The sequence below is a fragment of the Tamandua tetradactyla genome, chromosome 24 (assembly GCF_023851605.1).
Source record: "Tamandua tetradactyla isolate mTamTet1 chromosome 24, mTamTet1.pri, whole genome shotgun sequence".
Classification (NCBI taxonomy): domain Eukaryota; kingdom Metazoa; phylum Chordata; class Mammalia; order Pilosa; family Myrmecophagidae; genus Tamandua; species Tamandua tetradactyla.
In genome coordinates this window covers 54,387,973-54,410,383 of record NC_135350.1, presented here as the reverse complement: position 1 = coordinate 54,410,383, position 22,411 = coordinate 54,387,973, and the positions used below count along the sequence as shown (strand labels likewise).

The window sequence follows — 22,411 nt, the reverse complement described above, 5'->3', positions numbered from 1 at the left end:
TCAAGTCATTGCAATTCTTTGGGCCCCACTTTCCTAATCGTGAAAATAAAGAGGTTGAACAAACCATCCCAAAGGCCTACTAGCACTAATGTTTCATGTTTCTTACAACTCTAGGAAGCAAAACTTTGAGAGAGTTTTTCTCAACTCTTAGACTCTACAAATGCCAATCTGAAAGCCTCCCCATTTCCATCCAAAAGTGCCATGATTTAAGAAGTTCTGATCTAGAGAGATAGTGTAAAATGCTCATTAATCATTCTCCTCTTCTCCTCTTATCACATGCAAAAACAATGTGGTGTCTTATTCCTTCTGCCGTAGTACAGGATTTATCCAAACCTGCCTTGAGTCCCAACATACCTAGTTCATCTTGTTAAGCTCATTAATATATTAAAACAAGCCCTATGGGGTTCAGTACAGTTCCAATTTTGATTTATCCACATCTCTTGCTTTTCTTCTCATCATTTTGCTCAACTCACAGTTCATTCAGTGGAAAGACAAAGAAAAATAAAACTAAAAATAGTCTATATTTTATAGTGTTTGTTAGTGGACACCTCTTATAATACAGCAGATTCAAGTACAACACTGATCAAATAAGTCTTGCCCATTTGATCCTCGACTGGAAAAACTTGACTACCAGAAGATTTTTAACTTCTCCGACTGCATTTCAATATGTCTATAATTTTTAAGAATTCAAACAATAGTACAGAAATGGATTTTAACTCTGCCTGCAGCATAGTTTCAAGAATCCATATGGGAGGGAGACTCACTTTTCATTCAATCCCTTTTTTATTGTTGGCAGATTTACCATGTGTTTGTGTAAGCATTCATTACAATAAAAATTAAAAGGCGATATTGGCCAATATTTATTCTGCATTTACTATGTGCCAAGGCTTGTATATGTGTTACCTCATTTAATCTTCCCAATAACCCTGACACAATTTTTTAAAAAAAGTTTCTTCATTTTATAGTTTAAGAAAAAGGGTGTTAAAAGCATATCCAAGAGCATGTGTCTATTGATGAAACTGACATTTTATAAGAATAAAATTATATGATAGATATAAAAATGCTGTGAGAGGTTAAATTATCATACAAAGGTGACTCATGAATGCCCTAACAATAAAGAAACAAGTTTATTAGGGAGACCTTTGCCAGGCTTGCAACAGTCAGTGATGCTGAAACTTAGGCTTGGCTCCAGTCTTGCAATTCCCATGTTTTTACTTGCTCACTCTATACCTTCAGTTCTTCAACCATCCTGGTAAAATATGTGAGTGTATTTGGAGATTTTAAATTTGGGGGGAGTGGTGGTGATCAACAGTCCATGACCTCCATTTACCAAAAACTAGCCTTTCCCCTATCCCTGTAGCTCAAAAGACTAGTGCTGCTATTTGTGGTCTATTTGTGCTGCTGTTTGTGGTCTCTTTCCTTCCCACACCCACAGAAATCAATGTGGGCCTTTAAGGAAAACAAAGCATATTGTGGGGCATCTTCACATTTCCAGGTATATATATTTGGGTTAGCTGGGTCAGTCTTTAGACCCTAAATCAAAATTTTGAAGTCCAAAAGTTTGAAACTAGTACAGCAAGGGCCTACTTCTTTGCAATAAACCACCTCTTTTCAAATTCCTGGCAGAAATTATATTAGCAGTAGTCATAAGCATAGCAAATGCTTTTTATGCCTCTCCAATTGTATTCTTATTAAAGGGAGGGGGGAGTGTTTTCCTGTACTATATATACTGTATGTGATTTGCAGTGACAAGGTGTAATAATCACATGCTAGCATGAACCTCAGAGGAGCCAGATGCTGATTTTCTGGTGTCCTCCAAATCCTGTCATTAGTTTTAAGTCTTAAAATAACCATATTATCTCTCAGGAATATCATCCCATCTTATGAACAGATTCATTTGAAGGAAGTTAGGATGTATTTTTCCAATCACTATTTTGTCCACAAACAGTAAGTATTGAACACTTACTGTGTGCCCGACACTCTGATAGGTACTGGAAATAGAGCCAAAAACAAAGCAGAAAAATAAGCAAATACTCCATACCCTCATAGAGCTTACAGTCTAGTCAGGGGAAAGAGGCATTAGCAAAATAAAAAAAATTCGTAAGTTATACAGTATGTTAGAAGGTTATGAGTACTATGAGAAAAATTAAATAGGGAGTGTCGGGGGTGAGGTTTACAAATTTAAATAGCGTTATTAAGAAAGGTTTCATTGATTTAGTGACATTTGAGCAAAGACTTGAAGGGGATGAGGAATGAGCCATGAGGGATCTGGAGAACCGTTATTCCCTCAGAGGGAACAATAAGTGCAAAGATCCTGAGGCAGAAGTGTGCCAGACATGAGGAAGACGAGTAATGAGGCCAGGGTGGTTGCAGCAGAGGGAACAAAGAAGGGCGGATAATAGTAGCTGAAAAACTCAGGCAAGTAACAGATACCAGATCCTACAGGGTTTTGCAAACCACTGTAAGACTTTGGCTTTTATTCTGGGATAAGGTGCATTCAAAGGTTTTGTTCAGAGGAATGATAATGATTTGACTTCAATTCCTTATAGAAATAATATCAATTGTAGGGAAGGTTCCCAGAATGACTCACCAAAGCCTATTTAACCCATGTTGTCCTTGAACTGCAGTGCTAATCAGACTCTTAGAATCTGAGCTCAAAGCACAAAATTTAGAACTAAGAGGTGGGAATTTCAGTCACAGCTGAGTTGGGTGACCTTGGCAAGTTTAGACAAGTCAATTAACATCTCTGAGCCCGTCTTCCTCATCTGAGAAATAAGGGTAAATAAGACCTAGTTCCTGGCTTTATTTTGAGGATCAAGTAAAAAAATAAAGATAGAAGCACTTTGCAAATTGGAAAACACTATGTAAATGTCAGAAGAGATAGTGATAGAAAGAATGTTTGTATCATTATTTTTTCAGGGAAAATTAGGTCCAGGCCCTAAGTGGGAATTCTAGGAATGGAGCCTTCCCTTTCTAATCCCTTTTTATTAAAAGCCATGGAAATGGGGCCTTCTCCTCCTCCTCTAGCTCTGGGGATGGAGAAGAGAGACAAGGTCTCAGACAAGATCCAGGATGTCAACAGGAGGTGCCAGTTGGTCTTCCAGCTGGACTGGTCGTAACTACAGGCCCCAGTCAATGTTACAGGGTGATTGTAGCACCTCCGTGGTTGGTGGGTTTCCTTCTTTGATGCCAGGGTACTATTCTAGTGGAAGCATCATGTCTCTGCATCACAGAGCCCATAAGGCTCCCCAGTCCAGGCTGAAGACACACTGGACTATCCTCAGATTGGCAATATCTCCAAATAACCAAACCTTTTGCTTCTTCCCCGCCAGGCATTCCTCCTACGGAAGGCTTCTAGATGACCATGACTACGGATCCTGGGGCAACTACAACAACCCTCTTTATGATGACTCCTAACAAAGGAACATGGACTGGGATAAGGAATAACTGTTCTTTATAAGTACTTACCCAGTAGAATTTATAACAAGTACCTGATGCACATTGAACGACAATCTTAAACCTTGTTTTGTTGGTGATTGTTTTTGTTCTCCTCCCTCTTGTCTGACTGCCACAACTTCCCCATTCTGATATAAAAAGAACCATTATTTAAAGGTGAATCAAGGCTGACTTGCCGCTGAAATGGGTCAAAATGGAGCCAGTCAGTTTCCATTATGGTGGAGGCTTCTATTCCCACTACAGGACCTACTTGGAGAGGAACTGGGGAATAGGGATTGGGTAATTTTGTTGGGGTTACTTTTAAGGGAGTTTTTTTCATGGTATTTCTTAAGCTTTTATCTAGGAGAGTACATTAAATGCCAATGATGGGAAAGGAAATGAGTACTAAGAGGAGCTCACTGTGCATGTGAGGAAGCAGGGGTTTCTCAGATTCCAATTTAATCTGCTTATCTGGTTTTGTCCAGCAGGATGCCTGGTCAGCTCTCAAGCTCAATAGCTTCTTAGTTGCCTAATGATTGAAAAATGAAAATAGAAAGTGCTCTGGAGGAGTCCAGGAGGCTGAGAAGCAGAATAGCAGGTTCTAGCAGATCTCAGTGCTCTCAACCTGTCCTCCCCTCCAGGCTGCCCTCCCTGCTAAGGATGCCAGTACTACTCAACTTTACCTGGAAGTTCCCAATGGAGTTGTGGCTCCAAAGGATAAGATTATTAGCTTAGTTATGGAAGAGAAAAGGAGAAGAGTGTGGAGTAAGCATACGGTGGGTGACAGGCTGTGCGTGTGAATTTGAGGAGTGCAGGAGGGTGGGAAGGAAAGAAGGGAGCTAATGCATATTGAGTACCTCATTAGGGAAAGTGGGAATAAGTTCTCCATAACACAAAGACATCCACTTCTTGAAGAAGCCCATAAAATCCTTGCTTTACTCCCTTAAAGCAACTGGTTCACTGCCTTGTGTCTGATGAATAATCGTTGTAAATGGTTTTATTACTTTTTTTTTTTTTTTTTTTTTTTTTTTGCATAGGCAGGCACCAGGAATTGAATCTGGGTCTTCAGCATGGCAGGTGAGAACTCTGCCTGCTGAGCCACCATGGCCTGCCCTGTAAACTGTTTTAAAAGGAAAAAGAGAGAGAGAGAGAGGCACCAGAGTATCAGTAATTGCTCAATGAGGCATTAGGAAACTGACATTGTAGTTAATCCTTTCATTCTTCCCATACCCTTTTCTAACTCTTCCCTTTAGTAACCAAACATCTCTGGCATATAGTCTTAAAATCCTGCATAACACATTTTGAGAAAGGAATTATAATTTTTGTAGGCATCCATTTATTGCAGCAGTTCTCAACCAGAAGGCAATCCTGCCCCCAGGGGGCTTTTTTTTTTTATTATTATTATTGTCATGACTAGGGAACAATAAGTAGAGGCCAAGGGTACTGATAAACACTTTACAATGCACAGGACAGTCTCCCACAACACAGAAGTACCCAACCCAAAATGTGAATAGTGCTGAGGTCAAGATACCCTGATTTATTGTGATGCCCACTATGAACAGAACTAGACATTCACAGATTAGTCATACTTTTTTTTAAGCAAAATGAGATGATTTAAGTTTTTATCTTGAAAGTGTTTAGTTGGTTGGTTGATGGATTATATTGGCATGCTTGGTTGCCATTTCATTTCTATGTGTTTTCTAGAGAACTTTATTTTACAACTATGATGCTGTCCTCCTGTACCACCTGATATGAGCAACCAGCAACTTATGTCCTGCCTTCATGTAGTAGAAAACATACTTCAGGTTCTTTTTCAAAATGTGCTATATTGTCCTACAGTGTCATAAAGAGCTTGGAACTGCATCAGCTTTTATTTCTAAGTTTGGGCCATGCCGCCTTGGCTCTTGCTTAGTTTACAGAAAATTGACTCTCAGCACATCCTGTCACTCATTTTGGTCCAGCAAAGTACTGACATGAAAACCACCACTGCAGTATTTTTCTAAACTCTCTGGTATCCGAGACACTGGGAGCAGTGCCCCTGTCCATAGCCTGCCCCCCTGCACTCCAAATGAGGAATTATTCCTACACTCCCTAGTAAGGTGCCAAAGGAGAATAAGCAACCTCCAGAGTTACTTTATAATCGGACTGATAATGAAGAGTGGACTTCCAGGAATTATGGTATCTCTGGATATCTAAAAGAAAAGTGACCCTTCTCAGAGAGAAATGATGGGGACTGTCCCAGGGTACCCTCTGCCTGCCTTGGTCTGCATCATCTTGTTCTTGTTCCTTCTTCCCCACCCCCACCCTTTTCACAAAGTTTTCTTTGGCAAAGGACATGTTGATAGTAACAGGACATTCCATATGGTTTTTTTTCTCCCTTGGACAAAAACATTTTAACAAAGTGTCCATAAAATACCTCCTTTGGAGCAATGCACTGCCGGGTGTCATGTTGGTCATAAATACGGGGTCAGAGGGACGAGCCTTTTGCTAGGGAACCCTGACCAGGTATAAGCCACAGACTCAGCAACAGCACTTAATTGGTTTGATGCTCTTATTAACCTCAAAATCCTTATGGTTAAAATATATATATCCTTATGGTGAGAAAGGGAGCTGGAACTAAAGCAGATGTATTCAGCTCGGCAAGAGTCTCCCATAAAAACTCTAATGCTCCTCCTTATATTAGAATAAAATACCTGTAGGGAGAACCCTATTTTACCGAATGTATTTTCTGCTTTTGAGTTGGCCAAAGAATTTTAGCAATTGTATTCTGCACATGTTATTTACACACACGCATACACACACACTCGCATCAGAACTATATTCCAGTAATTGATGTTGTTTACCTCAGGGAGAGAGTCTGTTCAGGTCTGCCCAGGGGAAATGGCTCCAAGGATCTATGTGAACCATGCCCAGTCTGTGGATAGGACTAGTCTTAAAACATTTAGAGAGAATGTCAGAGCAGTTAGGAGGCAAGTAGCCTCTTCCAGACGATAGATTGCAACTTCATGTAAGTGTGCGATTCAACTTACTTTCTTTTCCCCCTTCCCCATTGAAATCTCCTGCCCTCTCTGACCTTGAGTTTCTTCATTTCTAAACTAGGGTGATGCTTTCATACTGACCTCACCCCACACTACCTCACAGATGTGTTGTGAGGATTAATGAAATCATGTCTACAATGTTTCCAGTTTCTGGAGAAAATATTTATAGGTATTTTAAGTATTATATAAATATGTAAGTGATCTTGGTTTCTTGTTTGCTGTTATACTAGTGTGTTGTTTCTACTTAAATCTGTGGAATTACAGTTGCATCGTGGCCACATCAGACAGCTGTTACAGCTCTGGACTACCCCCAAAGCAGCTCTCTGACTTCAGGGTTAACCAGGCCCGGGACCTTGAGTGATGGTTTCATCTCCAGAAGAAAGGACAGCCCAGGACATGGGCCTCACAGGTTATTAAGTCAGGATCTGGTAAGTCAGGTAGTACGGTGTGGATATGTGAGCACGAAGGACACTAGACTTCTGGCTTTTACCATCCTGAAATCACCAAGGTCCTTTGAAAGAATTGATTTTGGTTTGATGTCCCCTATTTTCCCTTTATCTTGCTTACAGGGGTACATGGTTCAATCCCTGGCATCTGGAAAATAAATTCTGCAACTGAGCCAGATGCTAATTTGCACGTTGATTCACCTTCTTTGCCTTTAACCACTTTTTTTTTTTTTTTTTTTGGCAAATGAATGTATCACTTCAACTTTGATTTCAAAAATAGTAGTTGGTATTGGTAAACTTGCTAAACTAGAGACCAACCCAAGATTGTTTTCTTGGGGGTGTGTTAGCCAGCGACATTGAAAGATGGGACAACGTGCAACTTCTTTGTTATTTGCTGTTACTGTTTCCACATCTGTTGTAAGACATATTGTATACCAGTTATAATTATATTAAAATTGTTTAAAGCTTGCATCTAGTTGTGGTGTTCACATTTTGATATATTTCGTTATTCAAGCCATTCAGTTGATAGACTTAATACTGCTCATATTAAGTGGCCCTGGCTTGTTCCTAAAGAACATTTATCCCACATCAATAAATAATATTTTCTGCAGCACAGGAAGGCCTCTCTGGCCTTAAAATAAAACTGGGAATGTCAGAATTGAAGAAACTTGGCTAGCAGTGATTTTGCTCTAATCTGTATTCTGTGCCTTACAAAATAGATGTTAAAGAAACACTGATTCAATGACTGGATGAATGTACATAATCTAGTCATACTAAGACATATTGGCATTAGTGGCATATTTGAATCCTTGCTTCCTTCCACTTTAAAAATCAAATTCAGTATATCCATCTTTATCTGACAATCATCGGGTAATTTCAATCATCCAGGACGTAATTCAACCCCAGAAACTAAGCAAAGATTATTCTGAGGCTTGAAGCAAACAGCAACAACATAAAGCATGCATGCACTTTGGTCTGAACAACGGAAGCACTTTCAAACTAGAACTCACCGATTTAGGATGGAAGTTAAATAAGGTCAAATTTAATGAATTTAGTTACTTCCGTTTTTAGTGAAACATCATGGAAAATCAACTGGAAAGAGTCAGACAGGCAATAGAGATCAAATATAAAGAGGCCCTTTCTCATCAGTAAGTTGGTAATTTCTTGAGGACATGCCACAGTCACAAAAGCAACTAAGAAACCCACATTCAAAGCCAGCCTGAATGGATTTAGTCAGAACATGCTTTAAATGTGCATAGAAAGAAAAGGATAAACAATAATGTGTAGTATTTACATATTATGAATTTTTGGGTCCAAATTAATACTTGTCTTAATACTTGTGCTATAGTTTCTCCAAATTAGACTATAACCTGTTTAGATCTTTAGTAACTTATCTGCACTCTTTTACTCTCCTAAATCCAATAGTACTTATCAATAGCTAGCTATATTTGACAGAGATATATCAGAAAACATTGAAACGTAATAGCATATGAAAAGAACTATTCAAATTGGAAAATCCATAAGAGGTATGATCTCTTCCCCTAAAAACTCTAGTCTTTGCAAATGTAGAATAGATTACATTTACTGTACTAAAGCAGATTAAGTTTGAGTCAACAAATGTATTGAATTTCTAACCAAGCAAAACATAGCATATTTACTATAAAAAAGAAGAAAGGAATCTAATATTCAATAGGAGACTTATGCACAAGGGGCATTGTCTCAAGTTTTGGAGATTGTTACAATATCCCCATCTTACATATGGGGAAACTGAGGTTCAAGGGTATTAAATTCATATATCCATTTACTGAATCCTTCTACAGCCTCCATAATGGATAATATGGTCCCTGCTCTCCAGGTATATCTGTCATCAGAGCCCTTCATCTTTTTCCACGTGAGGCACTGGTACCTCATGTAAGTGTAACAGGTCTCAAGACTCTCACGTCTCCTGCTGTTATGAGACATAGTCCACCTCAGCTATTTCACACAGCCCCGGAAGGATCTGGTATGCCGTCCAGAACAAGCCATAAAGCACTTGTCCCCACCAGGCACGGTCACTTTTCTGCTGAGTCCTGCTGCCCTGACAGGCTGTTTTCTGTGCCAAGGGGGAGACCACCTGCTCACCTATTTTATTGGGGTATCCATATGGGGCTTCATGGAGTTTTAGTGAAAATCTCTTGGTTTCCACTTGAAGCTTCTGTCATAGGAGCCAGGTGTGAATGCATGACAGCCGAGAGTAGGAATGTATAGAGAGCCAATCAACAGCAAACTGTCCTCAGAATCACTTCTCCCTATTTACCTGAGGTTCCATCACTGGGCCAACTTGCCTTTCTTTGATGCAATAATTGTAATGATAGCTTACAATTACATAGCGCTTACTATATGCCAAAGGATTTAAGAAATAATACTTTGCATGTATTAACATCCCTCTGAGATAGATATTATTAATATCCCATTGTATAGGTGAGGAAACTAAGGGTCAAAGAGGTTATAAAAGTTGCCCAAGGACACACAGCTAATAAATACTGGGGCAGGATTCAAATCCAGTCTTCCTGCAGTGTCCATGCTCTTGACCACTTCTAAGCAGAGGCTTCATTCCATGTCAGATTCCTAGCAAATGCTCTCTGATAGCCATAAGACAGGGCCATCTGTGTTTAAACCCAATAGGGGACAACCTTGTACCAAAGTTAGGCACTCACCACAGAAGCAAGATTCCTCCCTGAAGGAAGGTTTCTGAAGTAGCTAAAAGGGGGTCACTATAAAGACACCCATACCTGGGTAGTTCCATGGCCAAGCACCTACATATTCAAGGTGCCACTGCAGGAGCTTAGGATCTTTTAAAAGCAGCTGGGCCCCCAGGACTGATAACCGGACAGACTCTGAGCTGCCGCCAGCTAGAGACTGGCATTTCTAATCTGGGTCACCCATATGACAACCACCAACTCAATCACAGGGCCAACTCAACAGCAGAAAACTCCAGGCTGACCTTTTCCTTGTCACCAGACCTACGCTACAGCTGTGGAGACACAGTCCAGGCCACCAACTTGTTTTCCCACTAAATGCTTGAACAAAATCAGTTGCAACAAACGCTGTTGAGCAAAGTGTTAAAAAGTTCAAATCTATCACAAGCCAGGTGTTGTCAGGTGATGTGGGAGGAAAATGCCCATTCCTGTCCCTGCTCTGTGCCAAGACATTAATCCCTGCATCAGGGTTCTATCAGGGAAAAAAAACTACAACTCTATGTATTGCTCAAAAACATGAATTTTTAATACAAAGTTGAGGATTCCATATGGGAACTAAAGTCTTATATATACTTTGAAATCCTAGAGAAGGTTAAGGAAACCACAAGTGGATAACTGCTAAAATTGTAGGGTATCTGGGAAACTCCCACCAACTATCTCTGTCTGCAACGGATGGTTCTCAAGAGAAGCCATGGCTTCCTACATATCTGACAGCAAAGGCTTCTGGAGAAAAATAGCTTTGTCTTTTTTCCTTCTTCCATGTCTCGCCTGAGACCCTCTCGTTGACCAATGCTAGCTGGAATCATACAGGCAATGAAATTCTGAGAAATGTTAATTCCTGACTTCCCCTCTTTATCACAAAGGAGATCTTAGAAAAGGATGGTAATGATGCTGAGCTGAAAAATTATAAAATGAGCACACTCCACTCCTCTTACCCCAGATTAGAACTCATTACAAATGATAATAACTACACCATGTCTCCCCTAACATGATGCAACTGTCTCCTACACAACTGAGGATGAACTCAACTTCTCCCTAAAAGGAAGGACACAATGTGCCAGATGTTGCTTTATTTGTCCCTGGGGAATATTCATGGCTTTCTTAATTCCACGCAATCTTTCTTTGATATCCTGTGATCCAAGTCCCATGTTACAGGGTTAACAACTTTGACTCACTTACATTGGGTGGAGAGGGGATGAGAAAGCAGAGCAAAAGAACTTAATATATATACATGTCAAAGCAAGGAAAAGAATATGCATAGTTACTAAGAACTTCCTCTTTATGCAATTAGTCACATGACTGAGGTTGGTATTTGTTTACTTTCTTCTTCCACTAGCCATTTCATGTTCCTTTTGTCCTCAGCCAATATCTCAGCTGATCATGGTGTTTTACATGAAGGTGACACATACCCTCATCCAAATATGAGTAAAACTTGGGGACTGGAAAAAGTAAAAGGAGCTACTGAACTGAATGATGATTCTACCACCTTAAAAAATTAAAAAGAGAAGGAAGGCAGGAGGGGGGAAGGAAGGAAGGGAAAAAGGAAAGAAGGGAAAAGGGAGGAAAGAGAGAGGTTAAAAAGGAAAAGTGAAGCAGCGCACATGGTATATAAAATGTCAAATATTCTCCCCTCCCTTCTTTCATTATTCTTTCTTTCCTCCCCCTCATCCCTCCAACCCAATTCATCCCTCCCCACCAAAAAAAAGTGGGGTAAGAAAATAGATTCAAAACCATTCTTAGACTCAGCTTGCTGCATGCAGGGTCATGAGCATTCCACACCCTCATTACTACTACCTTCACATCTGCACCCTCCACCCCTAACCTCCTGCCCTCCACTCCCACCCCCATCTCTGTCTTCTGAGAAGAACTACACCATCTTCAGAAAGCTGGAACTTGAAAAAAGTCCTGCTAGAAAGAGTAAGGGAAAGGAAAGAGTAAGATTTCTCTTAATTTATTCACTTCAGCTTAGAAATGCCATGGGCAATTCCAGCCTGCCCCCACCTCTCCACCAATTCCCCCCTTCCTTCCCTCCCATAAAGAAATTCCAGGTTGCAGATAGTTTTGTTGAGTAGCTGATAACAAGCTCTGGAGCTATTATACAATAAATGAAATATATTTAACTTCTGTAGAATCAGTAAGCCCTTATGGCAACTAATCTCAGGTCTTGATGCCCAGGGTTCACGTGACATGTTGTTCCCTCCCCATTCTGGAAAGCGAACAAGTTCACCTAGCAGAGTCAGGGCCTTGAGGCCCTAGCCTGTCCCATTCTAACGGTTCCCAGCGTAACTTGGTTGCTGGTCTCTTCTCTGAAGAGTGGCGAGGCTAGATTTTATGTCTGTCTCCCATAGTCTAGTTTCAATGCTTCTTTCATCAGAGTTCAGGTAAATCCCTAAGCACACTTCTTGGACACTGACCTGCTGAGATATCACAACAGGGCTGGCAGGTGGCTCTTCAGTAAAGAAAGGCACAATCATTCTTTCCTCATCTCCCTGATCTCCTGGAAACTGAAGCAGCTAGTTCCTTGGAGAGTAAGAGGCACTCAATCTAACCATAGTCAAAAATCATGAGCCAAAGGAGAATTAGTAGAAAGAACATTTCATGAACTTTATTTCCTTTCCCCTTGGCTCTTTCTCTAGACTTGGGACACCAACTGTGAGAAGAGAGGGGGATTAGGTAATGCAAGCTCCTGGGATTTGAGACCAATAGGGAACCCTTTATTCACATAGAGCCTTAACATGGGCTTTTTTAGAGGCTACATGGATTTCCCTAACGAGTGGACCGTGATGGAAATTGTAGCACTGGAAACAAAGCATTGAAATTAAAATTATTGCATGTTTATTCATTCATGCAATAAACAGTATTCATTTATACATCCTAGATACATACAATGTCTAGGTGAAACATGTAAAACAAGACTTGGCCCTCAATAATACTCATCTTCAAGATGCTTTCTATCTAATAATAAAGTGGCCAAATCTATGATTCCATAGACAGTAATGTGCAGGATACACTAGGAGCAAAGAAGAGCATGTAGCAAAAGGATCTGAAAGTGTCCTGACAAATTTATTTCCAGCTTCCTTATTTCCAGCTGTGTCTCACAGATTCTCATTCCCCCACCATCTGCCTAATCAACTTCCTGGAACTTAGCCTGCCTCTGGACTCTCCCTTTGCAAATCTGTCCTTTGCCGTAGGTCCCAGATTTCATCTTGGAAATTTAATCTGTTCCTCCTAATTGACCTGATTGAACCAGGGGTACTAGATTAACCCATCCTGCTCACTCCCAGATCAGCCCTCTTTTCTGGTATTTGTCACATCCCACCCATGCCCTACCTAGTACCTGATATGGATTGTAGAAAGAAAGCAGTGAGGGGAGAGAGAAAATGAGAGATTATGCCAGGCATCATCCTCTGTTTATCTTGCCACATCTTACAATAATAGTTCCCTTATGATCACCAAATAGCTAAACTGGTTTCTTGACTGTGTTCTCTGATAAAAGGGAGAAGGGGAGAAGGGACATTTGTTGACTGCCTGTTATGTGCCTATACCATGAAAGAAATATTAAGGTCTGTTTAGGTACCAGGAAACTAAAACTTGGAAAGGTTAAGTGACTTTCCAATGGTTACACAGCTAGTGAGAGATAGTTTGGATTTCAATCTTGTATCTTCCTACTCCAAAGCTTATATTGTATCTGGTATAGCAATGCTTCTCAAACTTTAATGTTCATGCAGTCACGAACTTAATATTATGGGGATCTCATTAAAATGCAGGTTCTGATTTGTAGGTCTTAGGTGGGGCCTGAAATTTTGCATTTGTAATAAATTTCCAGGCAGTGCCAATGCTGCTAGTCTATGGACCTCATTTGGAGGAGCAAAGCAATAATGGATGTGGGCTTGTATGCATAAGCCCAGGTAAACCTCAAGTGTCGGATAGGGAGCAGTTCTCCATGTGGTTGATATTGCCACTCCCCTCCCCAGGGCAGTAATGTGTGGGAGTATATTTTGGTTTTGATTTTTAGTTGTCCAAGGACTTGTAGAGCTACTAATATTTAGTATTTAGGGGTCAAGGATGCTACAAATCCTTTACTGTATGAAATAGTCCATGTATTTTTGGCTCAGGACAGTGCCTCACAGTGGAGAACTGTCCCACCTAATAATCTAACAGCATCCTTGTCAAGAAACCCTGAACAAGTAGCTCGGGGAGTGTGTTGCTATCAGACTCCATCCCTTTGGTTGACCAACCTCCATTACTTGTTCTAGCTCATCAGAAGGATAATTTCTGCCCTCCAGCCATTTTGTTCCAAACTAACAGTTGCTCCATAGGCTATCATCACACACGTATGATCACACGTTGATGTCTTGCTACCTGGAACTCCAAGGTGTCAACAAAAAGATGATCTGAGATGGGCCTAATCAGAAAGCGAGGTATATTAACATACTTCTGGGAGGCAACAAAGAGCTCAGGGCTGCTGCTATTGCACAAACTTGAAAATTTCAGGGAAGCATATAGGCCAGCTGATAAATTTATATCATTTTGCATTCCATTTCAAAAGGTATTTACTGAGCAGATGGGGAGAGGAGCTGACAACTGCTAAGATTCTGCTGTGAGTGAGGCACTGGGCAGACGCTTTACAGATATTATTTCATTTGATCCTTAGCATGGAGTAGTAATTACAAAATCAGACTAGAGCTAGAATGTCTGACTTTGAACCTCAGCTCAGCTAATTCCCAATTGTGTGACCCTGAATGAATTATTTAATCTATTGGTACTTCAGTTTCCTCATCTGTAAAATAGGAATCAGAATGGTAACCGACCTCAATAGATTGTTAGAAAGTTAAATGAGTTGATACCTGTAGAATGCTTAGAATAGCACCTGGCATAGAGCAAAGTCCATAAAAGTTAAATCAAATAGTCCTGCGAGATAAATTATTTTCCCCCCTTTTACAGATAAAGAAACTGAAGCCTACCTAACTTCACATAGCTACATTGTGGTGAAATGTCTCACTATATGGTAGGCACATTTTAAGTATTTTACTAGCATCAGCTCAGTTAATCCTCACAGCAACCCTAAAAGATAGGTATTATTATCCCAATTTCACCATATGAGGAAATTAAGGCATGACAAGGTATTTAAGTGTGATTTGCCCAAAGTTACACGTTTGTTTAGTGTAAATCCAGAATTTGAGCCCAGTGGTTTGGCTCTGGGGTCTGGGTGCTACAGGTCCAAAGTTCATGCTTTATTCATTTCCTCAACTACCTTTATTGGTCATATACCCTGTATTCAACTGTTTTAGTTTCTTAGGTTCTGGAATACCTACAGCTCCAAACCATCACACTAGCATTGCGCTAAGCATACTTTGGGATAAAAAAGTAAAAGTTACAATGTTTACTTTCAAATTAATAACTTCATTCTGTCTTTTGATAATCAGATAGATTATCAAAGCAGCATGTGACAACAAACTGCATTTAAGTCTAGCTTCATTTTTAAACTTTAGCTAACTTCTCCAATTCTCCAGAGAAGTCTTCCATTGTCTCTACATCAGCTCTTTCAGTTTCTTACTGAAATTGGATAATTTGTCAACCTGTTGTCTTTCTGACTGGGCAAAGTCTCTTTGGCTTACACTTATCACCTTTCTTGATGGTTCCCCAAACCTATTTATAAGAATTTTGAAAAGAGAAACTTTTTGCCAAAATTTTTTATTTGGCTCTAGGAACATACTCTTAAAACAGACATGAATCCATATCACCACTTTTTTCCATCTCTCCAGTCAGCGTATCATATTGTCTTATCACTAATTATTTGCCTTGCCTTTATTCTAAGTGCACATCAGCTTCACCTGTTAGGCAATCATTAACATAAAATTAATTTGTTATGGTCAAAGTCCTATATATGATAAGCCTATAAAATTGAACTTCTCAAGTGAAGCCATCCTAACTTTTCCAAGTAATAAATTAGTCACATATATCTTTGTTCAAAATTAGGATCCTGCTCTGTTAACTCATTCTACTATCATTACTTCTCTCAAAGCAAGAATTAGATTCCAGGCCTCAACTGAATTATTTTGGGGAATAGGTAATTCCATCTCCCAGAGATAAAATTCTTTGTGTGATAGAATTTTAAAATGTCAGTAGTTGTCTGAAGGGATATTAAAATGTTTCTGACTTTTGAAAAAGCTTCCAAATATATTCAAATCTGTTTGATCTTGTCTCATGAAGTCAGATAAAAGTTGAAGTTTCTGCCAATCTAAAGGCCATAGATGCTATGTCTGCACATTTAGTCCTAAAATATGTATCCCTGCATCCACAAAAAATACCAACCTTGGACAAAAGTTGAAGTCACTAGTTTAAAAGTTTAAAAGTTTAAACAAACAAAGAGAAGCCATGAAATATGTTTATAGCGCTTTAATAAAAAATCTGTTTATATTTAGCTTATTTCCAACCCAATAGTCTACCCAGTTTCATGTACTGGCCCTTCTAGGAATTTGGGAGATCAGGGATTGACTAGTGTCTTATTTGACAGCAAACAGGGCCAACATATTTCAAAGTCCTCTGCTCTACACCATATGAAAAATGTAAGAAAAGTAGAAAAGAAATGATCATTGGTCTGGATGGCACACAAAAGGCCAGGTCCAAAAAAATTCATGCTTACAGATATTTTAAGAAGAAGTATAACTTATAAATGAACATGTAATAATATTTCCAACCTTGCTAGTAATTTTTAAAATTCTAAATAAAACTGATGTACCATTTTGCATAATAATTTTGGATGGCAAAATATAAATGTTCAAATTTCAAAACAAGTGTACTGAATGCTGGAAATGCTGTGATGAAACTATTACTTCATGTATTTCTAATGGGATATAAATGGTCACAAACCTTTTGACACAAGTCAGAAACCTGAGAATCATACTCCAAGATAGACATCTACATGCAGAAGATTTACTGGAAAGTGTTCTGAGCTCAGCATCTGAGAGGAAGAGAAAGAATTATGATTGAGTAGAGAGTGAATTGGAACTGCAATACAAATGCAACAAAAGTCTCTGGGATTGAGATGTCCTTTCAGAGATGCCTCAAGTTGTAGTGAGGATTGTAGGGTCCCCTTGGCCCCAAGGGAACATAATTTGGATAAGACAGTTCTCTTCAGCCTATAGCAACTCCCAGAAAAGGAACCCGGCTAAGAACTGCCAGCAACATTCCCACCAGCTGGGGAAATGAGGAAATCAAACCTGTAAGGGGATCTAGGTAGCATTCCATGCCACCCACTGCAGACAAGTCCTTGCACCATTTATATTCCATTGCTCCATGTGACAAATCCTTGGAGAAGTCCTTCCAATATCATGTTTGATTTCTTTTTCCAGGGAGAATCTTACAAGAGGAAAGCTAGAAGAACTACAGTGCCTGTCACTGCAGTTGATCTTGAGGTAGTGGTAGACACATCTTCCCTGTCCTCCCCATCACCTATTTTAGTGTCCCTTCACCTTCAACCAATACCTATGCTAGTGTGGGTGGTTAGGATTCTGAGGGGACACAGACCCTTATCTCTGAATAAGGATCACTATGAGCCACTGGTCACCATGACCTTCTTAAGCCATGTTTGCTGCACTTGTCCATTTACTGTCTTGGGTAAGCAGTTATCAAGAGAAGCCCAAGTAGATTCCCCTAGGGGCCAAACATATTATTTTGTTGTGTAACAGTAGGTATACTCCCACCTGATAGTCAAGATCAATTATTCCTGCCTTTTTAGTGGCTCCTTTCCTTGCCTCCTGATCTTTTGGCAAAAGATCTTGGAAAAGACAGAACTACAGACTTACTTTGAGGCTTAATGAGACTTCTGCAGTCCTGTTGGAAATGTTCCCTCTCTAAAAACAAGACCACTAAAATGTCATAACCCAGAGTTGCAGGGAAGGGGAACACAAATTCCCTGAAGGAGCCACTACTACTCTCACCTCTTGCTTCCTGGATCCATGTATTCTACCTTTTGAAAACACAGAACCATAGAGTGTTAATGAATTTAAGGTGTATAGTACATCCTAAAAGATAGGGTTCCATCTACACAGGGAATCCTCTTCAAGCTGGCATCTTAGCTGGACCTTCAAAAGGCTGTTCCAATAATCTAGCCATGGAGGAAATATGATAGAACCAGTGGTTATGTGCACCCTGCCGCATGTCCTTTTCTATATAATGGGTCACTTGGTCCAAAGCACATTTATGTGGGGTACCACACTTATGGATCACTCTGTAAGCCTTTTGTTATGATGCTGGCTAAGGCCCTGCAAACAGAAAAGGCAAATCCATATTTGAAATTGTTGTCAAAATACAGTATGAAAGAGGTCCCACAACCTGGAGCTGCTGAGAGTCCTTTGCTGCTCTGGGTTGCAAACAAAGTTGGTAACTTATATATATATGGGTTGAAGCAGTGTTCCCAAGTGTACAACAAAATCCCTCCAGAAAATGAAATTATCTATCAGGCATTGTATTCCTTCCTGGTGGTGGGAAGTACAAGATACAACAATCTGTTCCTAACTTTGGAGAAGATGCTCCAGTTTGCCTCAGACCATTAAACCAGAAACGGCATTGATATGTGGACTCTGAATTTCCTTAGGGCTTATCTCCTACTCTTTGGGACACATTGTATTAATTTTCTATTATTGCATAAAAACAGTACCACAAAGTCAACAACTCATAGCAATACTTATTTACCTCACAGTTCTATGGTCATAAGTTGAGGCAAGTTGGGTCTCTGCTTATGGTCTCAAAAGGTCAAAGTCAAGGTGTCCTCAGCTGGCTCTTATCTGGAGGCTTTGGGAATAATCTACTTCCAAAAGCATTCAAATGTTTGACAGAATCCAGTTCTTTGACACTGTAGGTCTGAGATGCCCATTTCTTTGCTGGCTATCAATAGGGTCTACTCTTCTCCTAGAATCTGCCCACATACCTTCTCATGTGGACTCCTCCATTTTCAAACCAGCAACAGTGCATTGAGAACTTCGCACACTTCAAATCTCTCCAACTTCCTCTTGGTCACCAGCCAAAAGTTCTCTGCTTTTAAGGGCACACATGCCCCAAATGGCTAATTTCCCTTTTTAAAAATCAATTTTGTCATATAACATAATAATGGGTATTATATGCATCACATTCACAGGTTCCAAGCATTAGGGTGTGGAATCTTGGAGACTATCCCTAGAAATTCTGCCTACCACTCAATGTTTCTTAATGAGCCCTCCAACATACTTGACACTTCTTGTTCATAATGTTGGATTAACATGTTTTCAATGATATTACAGACCAATGTGATATTCTTTGGGATGTCTAGAGGGCAATGACCCTACAGCTGTATTCTTGCACTTTTGCTGTTTTAAGAGGTAAAAAAGAAAAAAAATGGTTGTGTTTGTCCCACCATGAGCATGATGCCAGCCTCACAAGAGAGGGCAGTATATGGAGTCAAGAAACACCCTCATGGAGAGGCTTTGGTCAGATATGGCAAATACAACACAATGGCTGTCACTGCACCAGCATGGCCAACATGGGCTTCCAGGGCCAGGGCTTGTTGTTTTCTTTCTGTTGGAGCAGCTTCAGGTTGTCTTTACTTTGTTTGATCTCATCTGTGATTGATTGCTTTTCTGCCCAGTCATTTCAAACTTCAACTTCAGTTCTGAGAGTACACTCCATGTCTTTTCATTGTACATCCTTTGCTTGGTTTTCAGCCTTACTGAGAAGAATCAGCAGAATCCCAAAGGTGCTGTTCTTTCAAGGACCCCACTTAATTCTCAAGCTCTTTTTTGGTCAACTGAAGGATGCGAAGATCATTGGTAAGCTCTAAATTTTGCTTCTGAGAGTTGTGCAATTCTTTTTCTTGCCACTGTAGTTCAGATGAAATCAAACCATTTTCCTTTTTTAGAGAATGGCATTTGGTTTCCAATAAATTCCATACCTTTCTCAACTTCCCTAGTTCACCTTATAATGTTGTTGTTTTTGCTCTCTGCTGGTCCTCAAACTGTTGACATCTAAGCTGAAAGCTGCTTTGTAGAATCATGATTTATTTATCATATTCAGATGCTACTTTTCACCACCACCCAAGCTCAGCTCATACCTTCATAAGCTCTTCCTGACTAATGTCAACATCCTGCTCAGAGGCAACCTTTTCTGCTGCTCAATGAAGGAGCAAAACTTCACCTCAGGCACTAACCAGTTCATCTTGAGTGTCTGTGATTTTACTATCCTTCCCCTCCCAAATAGTCTCAATGCCAATATCTGCAGTTGGGATTGAAGAACTTGAATTTGTTTAGTGGATTCCTTGACTTGCTTTTGATAGGCCTTTCTTTTTTGTTTCAAAAGAGCTTGAAGTTTAAGGCATTTTTATTTACCTGCTCTAGCTAGTTCCTGGGCTTCAATCAATTGTATGTAAAGATGTTAAATTTCTTGTTTTGCCTCAATTTCTCACTGTGCAACCTGCGTCATTTTTTTTTTTTTAATAGGCAGGTTCCAGGAATCAAACCCAGGTCTCTGGCATGGCAAGCAAGAATTCTGTCACTGAGCCACCATTTCACCACCCCCTGCGTCACCTTTGAAAAGGGACACTTCAGCAACATGTTCATTTAGGTCTTGCTCAACTATTTAGGCATGTGGAGTGTTATTACTGCTTTTTCCCTTGCTTGGATTCTGAGTATCTGATAAGTTGAATTCCTTTGCTGTTGCCTGGTTTTCTTTTGAACACTTTGTTTCCTCTGCCACTTTAGTTAGATGCTCCTTTACAATCAGCTTCTATTTTTCTGTGCTCCCATTTATTTTAGGTAAGAAGTCATCAACCTGTATCCCTAAGCTGAACATGAAGATGTTCTAACTGTACTTGTAAAGTTGTTAGCCTTTCATTGGTGAAATCATTATCAGCTTGCAAAGCTTCTATTTTGTCTGGAATTCTTGCTCTTTTTCTTCGATTTCAAATATTTTATGTTATAATTATTTTTTCTCAGCTTGACCTTTCTATTGGGTTTCCTCCTCTTTTCCCTCTGTCACCTTTAACTTATCAGATAAATCCTAATCTCATTAACTGGCTCCATTATATTTATTGGCTAATTTTCTTAATTCTTCCTGTGTCTATTTATTCATGTTTTTCAGGTGGGTACATTCATCTTCAGTATTAATCAGACTTCACTCAACTTCTGAAAGTTTTCTAACCACTTCAACATTCTCCTGAAGAACTCACCTCAAGGACTCTTTGGCTGTCATCTCATAGCCACGTCTATTCTCCTGTAATGCTATAAGCTCTTTCCATAAAAACAATCTTTTGTTTGCTTTTTGCAGCATACCTGTAACTGGTTTCCCATAACATCTAATTGTGATAAGAGTCTATTTTCATCTACTAAAGACTGCCAAGTGGTATCCGAACCCTCTTGGGCAAAAAGTAGCGACTGAAATGTAGCGACTTCTGTGCTAATGTCTGTTTCCAATGTGAGGCCTCTATAGATACTGAGAAAGCTGGAATCATTCCTGAGACTGCATATTTGGAGTGTAAGCAGTACCTTTTACTTAGTAATGGAGCATGGATGACATTTGAGCAAAGTTAGGATTACATACCATCCAGTAAAAACAGTTTTATTGTGGAAACAATGCATCCATTAATAACTTTCCATATATTCTCTGTCATGTCTACCCCAAACTGGATAATGTTACTGGAAAGAATTTCACGTGGTAGACTTTCTTCAGCACCTCAGCTCGTTCTTTGGCTATTTATAAAGGTAGCATTTTTACTTTTTAATGTCTTGGAGATAAAACATACCCATCTTGTGATCAAACCACATGAGAGCATGGTTCTTTGATAGCACTTCATAGTCAAAAGTACCATTATTCTGTACTGGTTGACAGAGGGCCACAGAATAGCCAATTTTGATGAGCTTATTCGGTAGACTTGAGGGTCCTAAAGCAGATGCAAGTTTGGGCAGCAATTGAATTGACAAGGCAGCAAGCATCAAGGACAAACTGGGAGTATCTCTCTTACCAGACGCAAAGAGGAGTTCTTCTGGATCCAGACTTTCCCTCACAAACCTATACCTCTATTCCCTCTAAATTTTAAATTAAAGCAAACTGCACATTGTCTAAGCATAACCAGTGAGCATCAGGATCTTCACTGGGTTGGAAGACAAGCAAGGTCCAGCCTTATTACCTCCTTTAAAACCCAGCAACGCCCTTATCACAAAAAGTCTTCAACTAGCAGCTTTCAGTTCATTGTCTTCCCTTGGAAGAAAAGGCTCAAACATTGGTAAATTCAGCCAGGAAGCTCCTGGAAGACAGTTTGGAGACTGGAGGTATCCAATTAGATGAGTCACAGACCAATTCTTGTATTTGGGATCGTCATTGCTTTTCCCCTTCAGTGATGGAAATGTTGCATCACTAGAGCATGGAGGAAAGGCTGGTTCAGGGCAGCCAGGAAGGTCCCTCTGTGCTCAAGGAAGGTGTAGCTAAGCACCCATTGGTACTCACTGCCTGTCCTCAAGGACCTTGGGGATGGAATGGCAAGAGACCAGGGGATAGCAAGGGGTCTAAGCAGCCAGTGGGACAGACGGCATTGCCCCTGCTCTACAGGGGCCACCCCATCATGGATAGTGGAGGCCCCACCCAACTGGAGCTGAGGCAGCAGTGGCTAGGGTCCTCCCATGAGGTGAGGTGTGGACCCAGCAAGGTGCAACCCCATGACCCCAGGGACATCCAGGAGTCCGGCCAGCAGGAAGTTGGTCCCTAGATGCCTGGGTTCCTGACTGCT

At 40.1% G+C, this 22,411-nt stretch overlaps 1 protein-coding gene, 1 long non-coding RNA gene and 1 pseudogene across 3 annotated transcripts in view; 1 reads left to right on the top strand and 2 right to left on the bottom strand.

Annotated features, from left to right (window-relative positions):
* Positions 1-7,390, top strand: part of PARM1 (prostate androgen-regulated mucin-like protein 1) — a 126,890-nt gene extending 119,500 nt beyond the window's left edge. For both annotated transcript variants that reach the window (XM_077143163.1, XM_077143160.1), the window contains one exon: positions 3,333-7,390. In XM_077143163.1, coding sequence (XP_076999278.1) covers positions 3,333-3,358 — 26 coding nt within the window. In that variant the 3' untranslated portion in view covers positions 3,359-7,390. The remainder of the gene's footprint in view (positions 1-3,332) is intronic.
* The window catches only part of LOC143668382 (uncharacterized), a 30,897-nt gene extending 12,101 nt beyond the window's left edge, over positions 1-18,796 (bottom strand). Inside the window, exons 1-2 of the long non-coding RNA XR_013168422.1 lie at positions 18,355-18,796; positions 16,531-16,621 (exon numbers count right to left, since the gene is read on the bottom strand). This is a non-coding gene — a long non-coding RNA (uncharacterized LOC143668382). The remainder of the gene's footprint in view (positions 1-16,530; positions 16,622-18,354) is intronic.
* Positions 18,797-18,798: 2 nt separating this feature from the next.
* Positions 18,799-21,983, bottom strand: LOC143668380 (sarcolemmal membrane-associated protein-like; annotated as a pseudogene).
* Positions 21,984-22,411: the final 428 nt, after the last annotated feature.